General features: G+C 35.2%; 1 protein-coding gene across 4 annotated transcripts in view; it reads left to right on the forward strand.

Annotated features, from left to right (window-relative positions):
- The window catches only part of SLC41A2 (solute carrier family 41 member 2), a 106,383-nt gene that overhangs the window by 55,649 nt on the left and 36,542 nt on the right, over nt 1-14,192 (forward strand). For all 4 annotated transcript variants that reach the window (XM_019728466.3, XM_074326246.2, XM_074326245.2 and 1 more), the window contains exons 6-7: nt 576-722; nt 10,142-10,289. In XM_019728466.3, coding sequence (XP_019584025.3) covers nt 576-722; nt 10,142-10,289 — 295 coding nt within the window. The remainder of the gene's footprint in view (nt 1-575; nt 723-10,141; nt 10,290-14,192) is intronic.

Consider the following 14,192-nt stretch of genomic DNA (forward strand, 5'->3'; position numbering starts at 1 on the left):
TGAGTTTAAAGAATATCCTTTACAAAGACAGCTTCTTGTGTTCTGGCCTGGTGTTCAAAATTTAATTACTTCTCTCCTCTTACCATTTCAACATTCTTAAACAATAAAATGAAGCAAGCAGTTCTGGCTACCACTATGTAAACAAATCTGTTTTTATTGGTTTTCTTCCCAATTGCTATGCATATAAATATGACTTACCTTTCTTTGACATTTTCATTGTTTATTTGAGGGTTAAAATAAAATCTTTGAGTTTGATAACACACAGATGTTACTAAATGGCACACATATTACCAAATTTGAACCTTTAGCTTTAGTGTTATTTTACAGTAAGTTTTTGGATCTCTAAATGCAATATTGAACTTCTCAAATCTTCTATGACTCCTTGAATTTTCAATTTGTTGAAAGGTGTTTTGCCAAAGCATTAACATAAAATGTTTTGTTTGCTTTAGTCAGCTTGTCTAAGCAGTCTCACTGGAACTGATACGCTGTTTGTTTAGCCTATATATTTCAGTACTTAGGGGGATTGATAGTCTTTAAAATCATGCCATCAAAGTAATGAGGTTTCTTTCTTCTAGGAATAATAATGGTTGGGGTTATCGTTGGTTCAAAGAAGACTGGTATAAACCCTGATAATGTTGCTACACCCATCGCTGCTAGTTTTGGTGACCTTATAACTCTTGCCATATTAGCTTGGATAAGTCAGGGTTTATACTCCTGTCTTGGTAAGTTGACTTGAAACTAAACATAATGTGTTATTCAGAGTCTCTTTAAATAAATATTGTAACAGCAATGCTGTGAATCTGTGGTGGCCTTCCTCCTTATTAGAACTGTGGTTGAGAATTGATTAGAGCAATAACTGCCATTTGTTGTACACCTACTATGCATTCTGGTTCTCATATATTTTTTTCCTCACATATTTTTTTCTCTTCTTAATAGAGTTTTAAACTCTATAAGATAAGGCTTATCATCTCTAATTTCAGATAAGAAAACTGAGGATCTCACAGATTATGTTTGTTACCCACTGCTGGTAAGAAGTTGAACACGGGTCTGTCATATTCTGTGACTTCTGCCCTTTCCTCTAAATGTGTAGCCAGTGAGGGGTCAGCCTAGGGTGTTCTGATACGTGCATTATACTCCTATCCCAGAACACAAGGTTATGATAGTGCTTGAAACTGAGTGATTTCCCTCCCATCAGAAACCAACATGGCAATTAACAAAAAGAAAAAAAAGAAGTCACCATGAAAATAAACCTGAATGCTGCGTGATATTGCAGTCATTTTATATATGTGATTCCTGATAACAGTGACAGAGTACTTATATGAATTGTTTCTAAACAATTCTAATGAATTGTTTCAATGCATATTTATACTCTGGGACTACTGTCAGTGTAAGTGAATATGATTTGTGAGAATTGGTTTAGTGTTAAAAGTTGGGTGTGGTTCATTTTTTTAAGATGCCAAATTTAAAAAAAAATTAAAACAAACTAGAAACCCACATTAATAAAAAAAAAAAAAAAAAGAAGAAGAAGAAGATAGTTGATAAGCCAAGCCAGAAGAATTTATTCACATATCCTCACATATTTTCATGGATTCTAGGCAGATTTATGGTATACTTTAGACTGAATCTAAAGTACATTTGGTTTGAAGAACAGTCTTAGATATGTGTTTTTGAACTAGAGAAAGGGCTTTAACCTAACAAAGGCAGGAATTTTCTACTTTTGGAGGTAGCAAGGGAGGCTTTATTTAGTATATAAAATTACCTTATTTATTGAGTAGCATAAAAACAATATTCAGTAAGACTCAATGTATATGTTCAAGGAATATTCTCATTTAGAAGATAAGATGTTTCCACTTGAAGTAAAGTAAAAAATAATAATCAGTGGCCTAAATGTAAGATGTTATTCCTGTAGATCTTGAGTTGTTGTTGTTGTGAAATGTACGAGGAATGATATAAATTCAAGTATATTCGGCGTAATCCTCAATTTCTCTCTCAATCAAAGGAAAAGCACAGAAAATTAGAGTTATGTTAGTAAAGGGATAATCTGCTCTAATGTATATTCATAGGGTGATAATTGGTCATCCTTTTTTCTTCTGAATTACTATACAATTTAGAAATTGATGCTGAAGTCCGGGATTGAAATATTAGTTTGTGGCTAGCAGTAGTAGGGAATGTGACTTAATCTTGTTCTCCTGCTCTGTTAAACTTATTCACCCACACACAGGCAGACAGCTGGACAATTTGTAGGCCTTACCCCCACAGCTGCAGGCTGCTAACTATTGGGGAAGGGAGACTGTCATCAGTAGTCTGGATCCCAAAAGAAAAAGGGCTGAGTTAGACATAGTCTAGTCTTACCAATTAGATAAGTCCCTTCCACTTTGAGGAGGAGGTAAGGGAGAAGAAGGAAGGACCAGAACAGGGTGAAGGGTTTCTTCCTAATATTATTAAGAGGACAGAAATTCTGTGGGTTTGGCCAGGAACATTGAGGGTGCAGGTGGGGATGGGGATGAAGGGATGGTGGTGGTTCCGAGATGGGTTCCTTTACATACATTTAAAAAAAAAAAAAAAAAGGTATATTATTTGCAGACTTGAGTACTTAAATTACCATGCAGTCATTGGTAACATATTTCTTAGCTGCTTGCTAAATACCAGTGTCTCCTCTGTTAAAGCTATATTGGTAAGAAAGTAACAAAGAGAATACCATTGAACAATGTTATCATAATAAATATGACAATGTTATAATGTTACAGACCTAAGTATTATAGATTCCTGAAGATAAATCACTTTTGAGGAAAATAATGTGTGCTGACTTTTCAAATTTTATTTTTAAAAATTATACAAGTGACAAATGTTCCTTATAAAAGACTTAATCACAATGTGTTACCATCTAAAGCTTTCCATTTTTGAGTGTTGTATATGATATATTAGTAGCTTAACTGGATCAAGAAATAAAGTGTAATGGAACGATACCATCAGAGCATAATTTTGAAAAATAATTTTATTATTAAATATTGCTTAGGCTTTTCTGCACCTTATCTTCTGAAAGTTGGCTCAAAATAATTCAAGATGAATTAATTAAAATAGGATTTTATACATTTCATCTGTATCATTTATCTTCCTAAAAAGATGTTATTTTTAATGGGCTACTGTGATACTGTGATTTATAAGAAATATATATTTGGTCATTCAGGTCAGAATATATTTTTCATATGTATTTGGTCTTCATCCAAGTTTCCTGGCTGACAGCTCCCAAAACCCTTGGAATTTTCTGAGCAGTAAGAGCAATGGGAGCATCTTCCGTCATAGTATTTTGCCATAGTATCTTGTCCTCAGTTTCTGAAATTGCTTTAGAGCCATAAAGGTGAAACAGGGTATCTTGTTATTCATAACAGGCCCCTTCTCACCACAACTGGATTTACATTAATGAGGTGACTTTTGGAAAACACCTTAGGGTGGGGGCTGGTTGCCAGGAGAACCAACCAAGAATAGAAGGTTAGATCTTTCAGTGCCACCTGTGATGTCTGGGGAGGGGAGAAGGGCTGGAGGTTGAATCAATCACTAGTGGCCAGTGACTTAATCAATCATGCCTATATAATGAAGCCTCCAAAAAACCCCAAAAGGATGGGGTTGGGAGAGCTTAGGGGTTGGTAAACACATAGAGACTTGGGAAGAGTTTTGTACTCTACTCGGAGAGGGCGTAGAAGCCCTGCACCTTTTCCCTATCTCCTGCCCTGTGCATTGCTTCCATCTGGCTGTTCCTGTTATATATTCTTTTTTATAATAAACTGTTAATCTAGTAACATGTTTCTCTGTGTTTTGTGAGCCACTCTAGCAAATTAAACCCACAGAGGCGTTTGTGGGAACCTCTGATTTGTAGCCATTCGACCAGAAGCCCAAGTGACAACCCGAAATTGTTATTGGTATCCCAGTGGCGGGGGAACAGGCTTGCAAGACTGAGCCTTTAACCTGTGGAATCCGGTGCTATCTCACGTATATAGTAGCAGAATTGAGTTAAATTGTAGGACACCCAGCTAGTGTTAAAGAATTGCTTGTGGTGTGGGAACCCACAGCCCTTCCAACCCCACACTAGAATTGGTACTAGAATCCTAGCTACTGATTGATTCCATAGCTGATTTAATAAAGGTTTTTCTGAAGTGTCAGTGTTCGGATTTCTAGTGTCTGCATTATGACCACTAGGGGGCCTCATAAAATCAGCAGTTGTAAACCTAGTGTTCAGTGGTATTCTGAATACAAAGATTAGGAACCTGCACATTTAAATCCCAAGACCGCATTCATCCTGCTGAGATGCCTATCCTGAACTCTATAAGAAACACTTAGCAGTCTTCAGAGATAAAAAGAGAATTTCATGGCAGCTATAGGCTTTGGTTATAGAGCCCACGTATTATTATATGGCTCTCAAAGAACTGGACATAGAGGAAAGTCTCCCCTAACTCCTCACTTCGGATTTTGGATATTCAAAAATGACTTTGAACAGCTCCCCTGACGTCCTGTCACCTTTGGGACATGTACTGAGACTCAGCATTCATTCAGTGTGCTCCTCGTACATTTCTTTTAGTTCTGATAAAATTTGCAGATTTCTGATACCTGACGTAAATATGGATTTTCCCTTCTCACCTCTCCAGCCCTCAAAAAAAAAAAAAAAAAAAAAAAAAGACAAAGTAAACAAGCCCAGAGCTTTCTTTCCTCCTAATTGATTTTATTTTTTGGAGTCACCCTGAGTAAGTCTATTACTTAATGAACTCAAAGTTTTAGCCTGGTGCTTAGGTCTCCTGCAGTCACCAGAAACTTACCTTGTCACGGTCCGCCTGCTCCCCACTTTCTGTACCTTATGCTCCATCCACACTCAGCCATTTACTGATTCTTAGACAAGCTTGTGATTTTTCTCGTTTCTTCCTTACGGCATTCCCCTCCCCTCCTTGAAGTCTACCCAGCATCCTTTTTTCAATGCAAAATTTGTAGATTTCCCCAATCTGAGGTGATCCTTTTCTCCTCTGAATTCCTGTAACACTTCATTGATACTTATTCTTTACATCTGGGCAGTCATGATAGCTTTTTGCATAAATGTAGCACATTTCTTTAAGAGGATATAAACTTCTTGAGGACAAAGTTGTGTTTTCATTCTATTTATTTATCTTTGTAGCACGCCATACTGGATGCTAAGTAAATAGCGCTTCACCAAGTGCTTTATTGCTTTTGAAAGCTATTTAATTAAAGTGAGTAGAAGTTATAGAGGAAATAGTATATGCATGGAAAATAGAAGAAAATAGTATATGCATGGAAAATAGAAGATATATATCCCCATGATTTTTGCCATAGTGTCTGTCCAATACCATAATAAATTATAACGAAACATGATCCTTTCAATGAGGACTTAGTATTTCGGAAATATTGGAAAGGTATCTTGCCTTAGCAGAAAGTATCTAGAGATTAGTATCATTATAGAAAAATTAAAATGGCTACATATGGCTAGAAAAGATGTATTTTGAATGGAAATAGAAGAGGGAATAGAAAGTTTAGAGAGTAATCTAAGCTCTGGGTTATGACATGCTTTGGTATGACTTGCAGAGAAAATATAAAGGCATTTATTCATTCATACAGTAATCTTTAAACCTGTAGTAACCTTTAAAAGCTAATAAAAAGGATACAAAGTTGGGCCAGTAACTGAAATACCTGTACACAACGATTGTTGCCCTCTCTTTCTTCTTGCATAATTGTGAGAGGATTGTAAAACCTCTTTTTCAATTATTTTTAACTGCATGGCTATGTAATCCTTGTACGTGATCTTCATTGATTTGAAAATTATCAGCTTTTCTCTTTCTAGCTAAGCTCCTAGAAGCAAAATGTTGATTGATTTCTCATTCTTCATGGTTAACTTTAAAAAGGTGGTTTAGTTGAAGCTGTAAGAGCAGTAGCAATCAGCCTCAGGTTGTCACTTCAGTTCTGTGGACACTAGCAGAGATGCCACCTGGTTATTTACAGGACATTTCTGGCATGTCACTGCCTGGATGTGCCGAAGTGAGCAGAAACTACATTTCTTGTGCATGTCACTCTTCTTCAGAGTTCTTCAGCACTGTACCATCTTAGTTGAGAGCGATCCTAGGTCAATTTAGTGACAAAATTCTGATGGTAATTATAAAGGGCATTTTAAAAGTTGTTTATAACAATTTACCATGCCCATTGCTTTGTTGTTTACACACAAACAGCTAACATACAAAGACATCACTCATAGCAGCTACATATTTGAGAAGAATTCAGGGTGGGAATAATGAATGCTGTTAATGATACTGTATAACAGTAGTTGCAAAATGCCACCAGCAATCTAATAAAAGGTGAAAGCTGTGAATGAAAAAGATGGCAGCTATGTTTGGCAGTTAAATGGAAACATAGCAATTTGAACTTCTTTAGCTGTGTTAATCCTTACTTCTCTGTAGTTTACCTATATCATAGAATCAATACCAATATACACAGGTATTAATTAGGCTTAAAATGCCACAAAGTTTTACTTATTCTCCTGTATTCATTTCTAATTGCTGCAGTAACAAATTATCACAAATCTTGTGGCTATGCTACCTTTTATATCTGGCTTCTTTCAATTAGTATGTTTCTAAGGTGCATCTGTGTTGTAACAAGAATCAGTACTGAATAACATTCCGTTGTGTAGATTAATAATATGGCTGAATACGAATATGGATATACCACATTTTGTTTATTATTCACCATTTAATGGACATTTGGATTTCTTCCACTTTTTGGCTATTATCAATAATGCTGCTATGAACATTTCTGTACAAGTTTTTGCATGAACATATGTTTTTGGTTCTCTTGGTATATACCTGGAAGTGCAATTACTGAGTCATATGATAATTCTGTTTAAGTTTTGAGGAACTGCACACTTATTATTTTCAGTTTTTTTCCTGAGAAAGTTTTCCTTCTCTTTGAAAATCCAGGATAATAATTCTGGGGTTGGGATGGTGGGTTGTTTTTCAACTTTAGATGACCTTCCAGAGATTTAATGTTGAGAATAGCTTAAAACCTGCAATGGTGCTCCCCTCTTGACCTGAAAATAAAACAAAATGGTCTAACCTAGCAGAATATCCTTTTCACTTGTGTTTAATGGATTTTAATGCTTTTAGTTTTCTATTTAATCCTATAAAGAGATTGTTGGCAACTTCAGTTGTTTTTGGAGGTAAGAATGCTTCCTAATTAAGATGTTATCTATCCTTATCTATGGTTTAAAAAGGAGAACTAGGAACCCATTCAATAAATGTTTTTTTATTTTTAAAAAATCATGGAGAAAATGACACTTATTTGTAGCATTAGTCATATCCCTTTGAATGGAAGAAAATATTTAAATGAATTTTGTTAGTATAATTATTTTGAAGATGTGATGGCAAATCTAGATAAAGCCATGAGAATAAAGTTTGGATATTATTTTAATTAGTATACATATACTGATTGTTCCTACCTGATAGGAAAAAAATTGAGTTTCTAGCTAGTTCAAATATCTTTAGTCATAGGTGAGAAGATCTTTAAATATCTTAAGAAGATGAAGAAATATAAAGTTCAATGAAAGGGAAGAGTATGAATAGCGTTGAAGAATTTTGTGAGATGTCAGAAAAATTTAGTAACATTTAACTTAAATCTAAGACTGTAGACTATAAGGTCCATAAGATCAACTCTGTCTTTAAGTTATGAAGTCTCTACTATGCAAAATAAGTATTAGAGTCATTGAGAAGAATTCAGAATGTTGGCTGAAATCTCTGATAATAAAAAAACCTTGATCAGCTAAAAGGATATTACCAAAAATATACTGGAATGATGTAATTGTTTCAAGAAGGAATAGGCAACTTTTAACCATAGGGAGATTTAGGACTAAGTATAAAAATATTTGAGAATTCAACTCATGATATTGATGGTTTAATGCTAATGAGGCAGTACATGTTGTTTATATACTTGTTAGCCCATTAGAGTAACATGTCCATCTTCTAATTCCATTTTTAAATTTATGATTAAGCAATTGACTTATTCTTGTGGTTGTTAAACAGAAATCTTGCCAAATTTGTATACATTATATGAATATTTATGAAAACTTAAGACCCTCCATATTTACACGTTTCATTTATTAGATTTATAAAGATTATTTCAAGTACTTGGATACTTTTGTGAGACAAGTGAAATGTCTAACATAAGCAGAATGTCTCAGGATATTTAACTAAATTTGTAAATGCCAAATATTAAAAATAATTTCTGGTTGAATGTTTGACACTGTGAATGTGATGTTGTCATATGCTAAATTGTTTTATTTTTCTTTAGAAAGTATTGGACTTTGTTCTTGTAGGTGGTTATCTGTGGATTAGTTTGAGCCTTACAAGGCTTGGCTTTATGCTTTCTGAGCAGACCTTATACTAGGGCTAGCTTTACTACTAAGATGTGACCCTTCTGGGGTCTACTGAATGTTCTCAGTGTTCAAAGAGACCTCTCCTCTCTAGCGGGTTCCATCTTGAATGACTTCCATCCCTTTGTAAACTCTGAGAATTTTTCAGCTTAAAATTCCCAATTATTCTTGTCCTAGCCATGTAGAGTTTACCCTATGGCTTGATATTCAGTTCTCAAACTCTTTCTCTGATAGCTTCCTCTTTTCCAGTATTTTATCCTACAAATTCTTGCTGCCCTACACTCACTCTGCTGGAGTTCTCCCTTCCTGAACTGTGGTCTGGAATGTACCTTTAGTCAGAAAGCTGAGACTATTGTAGGGCTTATCTCATTTCTTTCCCTCCTCTCTGGGAATACTATCTTGCAAAGCCTGCTGTCCAGTGTCTGAAAACAGTTGATATCTATCTATCTATCTATCTATCTATCTATCTATCTATCTATCTATCTATCTGTCAATCATCTATCCATCTATCCATCCATATATGAAAAATCTTCTAGTCTTTCTGAAAGCACTTAAAACTTTGTTCAGAGGAGACATACACCATGTCTACAAAGCAAGACAAATAGCCAAGCCCAAAGTGAATGAGGCAGAGAAGTACACCTTCTCTATAGGACAGAATAACAAGGACGGGGAGAGAATGAATAACTGATCAAGACAGTCTACCACAGAGAGTTATAACAAAGTCCTGGCACTCTGTTACCTCAGTGTGTCCCAAATAGCAAGGTGTTAATAGTGACGCCAATGGCTATGATGATAGTAAGTGTTCAATAAATGTTAGCTATGTGCCTGGGCGCTATTCTAGTTAACATGTATTAATTCTCTTAAGACTCGCAATAACCCCATTTATTATTGTTACCATTTTATAGACAAGGAAATTGAAGTTCATGGAAATTAAATTTCTTGTCCAAAGTAAGTTGTAACACTGTGATGTGAAACTAGGTAGTCTGACCAAACTGTGATTAATACAGTGTACTGTGTTCTCTCTTAGCATAGTAAAGGTTCTGAGTAGTTCTGCAGTGAAGAAATCTGTTTAACTTTATTAAACCTAGTTTTACAATTTTTTTTGGAACTTGGAACACTACATCGCATTGGGGGGATAGCTATTCTTAAAAGGTTGTACTCCACGGAATACTTGTACTATAAGATCCTTGTGGATAAAAACAATATCTTGTTTGACTTTAGAGTTTAGAGTTAAGTGCACTAAATTCAGATAGATGTCATTTTCTCCCAACTCTTGCTATATCTTAGCTGTGACTAACTTAATCTCCTAAGCCTCAGTTTCTTCATAATATAGAAATGACAGTATCTACCTCATACTTGTGAGATGATGAATAGAAAGCATTTAACACAGTACTTGGTAAATAGTAGGAGCCAAATAAATATTCGCTTTTTTGTTGTTGTTGTTGTTGTTGTTGTTGTTGTTACTACTATTGTTGCTATTCCTATCTAGGTCACATAGCTATTTCAATAAATGTTTGTTGAATTAATGTATTAGTTTTCAGTTACATTGCTTAATATTTTTACCTTGTCTATAGTTTTAACTTTGAAATTTTTAGAAAATATGTAACATGTGAATATGTTTGATAACTTCATGTCTTCTGGCAAGCTTTTACTTTTAATATTTACATTTGTTACATGATTAGAAGAGAAGTTGACATGTTGTCTTTTCTTTTTTTTTTTTAATTTTAGAGACGTATTACTACATTTCTCCATTAGTTGGTGTCTTTTTCTTGGCTCTAACTCCTATCTGGATTATAATAGCGGCCAAACATCCAGCCACGAGGACAGTTCTCCACTCAGGCTGGGAGCCTGTCATCACAGCTATGGTTATAAGTAGGTTAGTATTAAAGTGTGTGTGTGTGTGTGTGTGTGTGTGTGTGTGTGTGTTCCATATGCATGATCTATGTGTATATTAAAACAAATCAATTGCCTGTTTTTATTTCTTGGATCTGTTATTTCATATCCAATTCTATATTATCCCAGGTAATAAGGGATATAAGTGACAGGAATGATACAAGGGCCAGGAATCATTTGGCTTCCAGTTTCAGACATTTCTCCAAACAAATCCTCATGAGATTCCAGATTAAAATCTAGTGGTGTTTGTATGTATGTGTGTTTTAAACTGACAAGGACGTTGCTTATTTTTAATGGTAAATTGCTCAGATGGGTATCCAGAAGCCTTAGAAATGTATATACCATTTGACTACTTCCACTTCTGGGACTCTCTCAGGACTTAAGGACATAGTTAAGGATATTTGCAGAAGATTTAGTTGCCAGGATCCTCATCGCAGTGGAATTTTTAATGAATGAAAAAGAGAGAGAACACCTTAGAGGCCTAGCAGGTAGGTATTGATCGAGTAAAGTGTGGCATAGTCAAAAAACGGAGTATCAGTCAGGTGCTAAAAATTACATTGTAACATTTCGATTGACATGGAAAGGTGTTCATTATACATTTAGTGAAAAGAGTAAGTGAGAAATGAGTATAAATTTCCTGTTAAACATGGTAGATTGACACAAGTTTATATTCCTTCCTGAAACAACTAAAATGACAGTAAGATAATAAAAAGTGATTGATAAAACCACAAAGACAGAAGGAGAGCAGAGGGGACAGTAGGTGTGAGAGTCAACAAAATTAGTGAGATAGGAATCTGACGGATGGTTGTTAACTGAACAATCAGAATATAAATAGCTAAAATGTAAGCACTTGCAGAGGGAGGGGGCACCCATGAGAAGCAAGCTGCTCTGAGCCTCAGAAACTAAGAAAGGTGGAGGAATTAGCAGCCCTGAGTACTTCTGAAAGCTGACATGAAGAAGATTGGTTGAAAGTTTATGTAAGAAGCAATTAGATCCTCAAAGCCTTTCTCCAGCTTGCCCACCCAGGTGACTGTCTCCTTCCACCTTAGCAGAAGACGAGAATTAGTATAACTCTGGAGAGGCTAAATCAGAGAGGCTCTGTATGGATTCAGAACCCCCTGCACAAGTGAGGCTATGGACTAAGTACTGTATGAAAAATAGGAGGATTAGGTGAAAGTCGCCATGGTGAACCGTGAAAACCCTATCCCCCTTCCTTTTCTTTGCTTGTAGACTGCTGGATAAAGTCTTTCTGAGGAAAGTCATCAGCACAACATTAAAATCTGCAGACACTGTCCCCAGTGGGTCTTTTAGTGAAAGAGCTGCATGCCCACCTGACCATTGTTCAGTGAGGCTCACCTTCTGACAAGCTCTGCCCAGGTACACGAAGAGCTACGAGTGTGCTTTGCAGTTCCCATTAAGGAGGAACAGACTGTACCGGATTGCCAGCCATTTGATGAAGGCTTCTAACATGAAAGACAGACAAAAAAAATATTAAAAAAAAATACTTAAAACAAGTCCAGGGATAGTTGAAAACCATCAAAAAAATTATCACCGTGTCCTCAGAGAAATAAGAGAAACTGTGGCATCTACAATGTACGATCAGAATGTTTTACTATGGAGGATTTGAAAAACAGGAAACACTCTTGGGCATGTAAAAATATATAAATAGAAGAAACAAAAAAATTCGTAGTAAAGTTAGAAGATAGGGTTGAGGAACTATTTTGGAAAGTAGAACAGAGAGCAAAGAGGTGGGCAACTGGAGGCAAACAATAAGGAGAGGAGATTATCAAAGAAATAATACAAGAAAATTCCCCAGAACATGGGCTTCCGATTGAAATGGCCCACTGAGGACCCAGCACAATGAATTAGAATAGGAGAGACCCAAATCAAAGCACATTATCATAAATCCCAGCATCCTCCAGAGAGAACAAAACAAGTAACATATAAAAGACTGAGAATCAGAATGATGTCAAATAGCAACACGAGAAGTGATTCTTTCAAAATTCCGAGGCAAAATTATTTTGAACATAAAATATGGTTTTATTATCAACCAAGTGTAAGGATAGATTCAAGAAGTTTTCAGACATGTGAGATCTCCGAAAATGTACTTCCCATATACCCTTTCATGTGAAAGATGATAGATACAGGAATGAGGAAATCCATTTCATGACAGCATATGGTTCATTTTTCTGGAATGTAGATTGCTCTTTCCTGGAAGATTCAGGCAACCGGATCCTCTGAAATTTTGGGACTTGGTCATATCCGTAGGCCAAAACCCAGCATGGGAAGACTACAGATGGCAGCTGTGCACCAGGCCTAGAGAGAAACTGTCCAGGTTGGCAGGAGGACACTGGGCTTAGGGAGGAATGTCTCTAAGAGAAACAAGAGTGGAATTGATCAGTCACCTGAAATGTCTTCAGAGGCATTTCATTATACTTGGTTACAAATTTGAGGCTGAATTAGTAATAAGTAGCTAAAACAATGAAGAAAAACATGAGACAAAGCCAAAAGTACAAGTGAAGAAATCTAGTAACATACTTTGTGGCTCAGTTGTGAATAATGATTCCATTGTTATAATACAATAACCCTAAATATTTCACCAAAAAGTACAACCAGATTGACAGAATGTGATGGCGGGAGGAAAGGAGTTCTGAAGGGACTAAAGTGGGGAGGGAAGGGTAAGCAAGACTAAATCCTCCATCTGCCATCGTGGAAGTCATTAGGTAAAAATTAAAAATCAAGAAATAGTAGTAAAAACATGTTGTTTAGAAATACAGAATTAAGTGCCAGAAGAAACAGACTAAAGAAGTTGAAAAGAATTGCTAGTGGAAAGCAGACTCTGGGGTGGGACTAGGGACTACGAGTATTTTATAAGCTTTGTGGTACTTTTATTTTTTAAATAATGCACATGTTTGTTTGATAAAATTTAATTTGTTTTTAATTTTAAAAATATACATGTTTAAAAATGTTTAGGAAGCTATATACCAACATGCTAACAGTATAACTCTGAGTGATGTAACTATGGTTGATTTTTACTTTCTCCTTTTTATTTTTATTCTCTGAATTTTCTATAGTAAGTTTTATTACCTGGGTAACAAAAATATTTTAAAATGTGTCATATCAAGTATTCATGTTATATCACAGCATGATCTTTGTATTTTGACAGAGAGTTTTATTTAGTCTTTGACATATAACTAGTTTGTTCTATGCAACATCAGTTTTTAAAATTAGGCTTAAAATATTAAAGTATTTCTAAGGATGACTATTTTTGGATTTTATAGTATACCATTTAATGGGAACTCCTAGAAGTTCAGATATATTGCTTTTATTTTGCTAAAGAATTGAAGTCATCAAGATTTAATAATTTTCTAATGTTAACTATCAGGTAGTGGTAAGAACACTTAATATGATATTTTGACCATAAATTCCATTCTGTGATAACATATAATTCATTTTTCTGTAATGTGGATTGCATTTTCCTGGAAGATTCAGGCAATGGGATCCCATGGAATATAGAGACTGGCAATGTTTTATAATATGTGGATCAAGAGATTGAGGTTAACCAATTGGTAATGGTCTTGGAAACTAAAAAAAAAAAAAAAAATCTCCAACCTCCACTGAGACATGGAGAGTGTATATGGCTGGCCACTATATAACTATGTTATTTTCCCATTCCTCTATTCTCAAGACCAGCTCTTTCTATGGCTACTACTCATTTTTATTTACTGGTGATAAGACACACCCTAATTATATCTAGTTTTAATACAATAAAAAAAATCTTTTAAATACCTTGTTTACTTCAAATATGAAAAAATGCTCTTTTAAAAATTATAAGTTATAAGAGCAATAAATGCAATGGTTTTAAAAAATTAAGTACAGAAGGATA

The sequence above is a fragment of the Rhinolophus sinicus genome, chromosome 1, assembly GCF_057876585.1.
Source record: "Rhinolophus sinicus isolate RSI-liver-muscle chromosome 1, RSI-T2T, whole genome shotgun sequence".
Classification (NCBI taxonomy): Eukaryota; Metazoa; Chordata; class Mammalia; order Chiroptera; family Rhinolophidae; genus Rhinolophus; species Rhinolophus sinicus.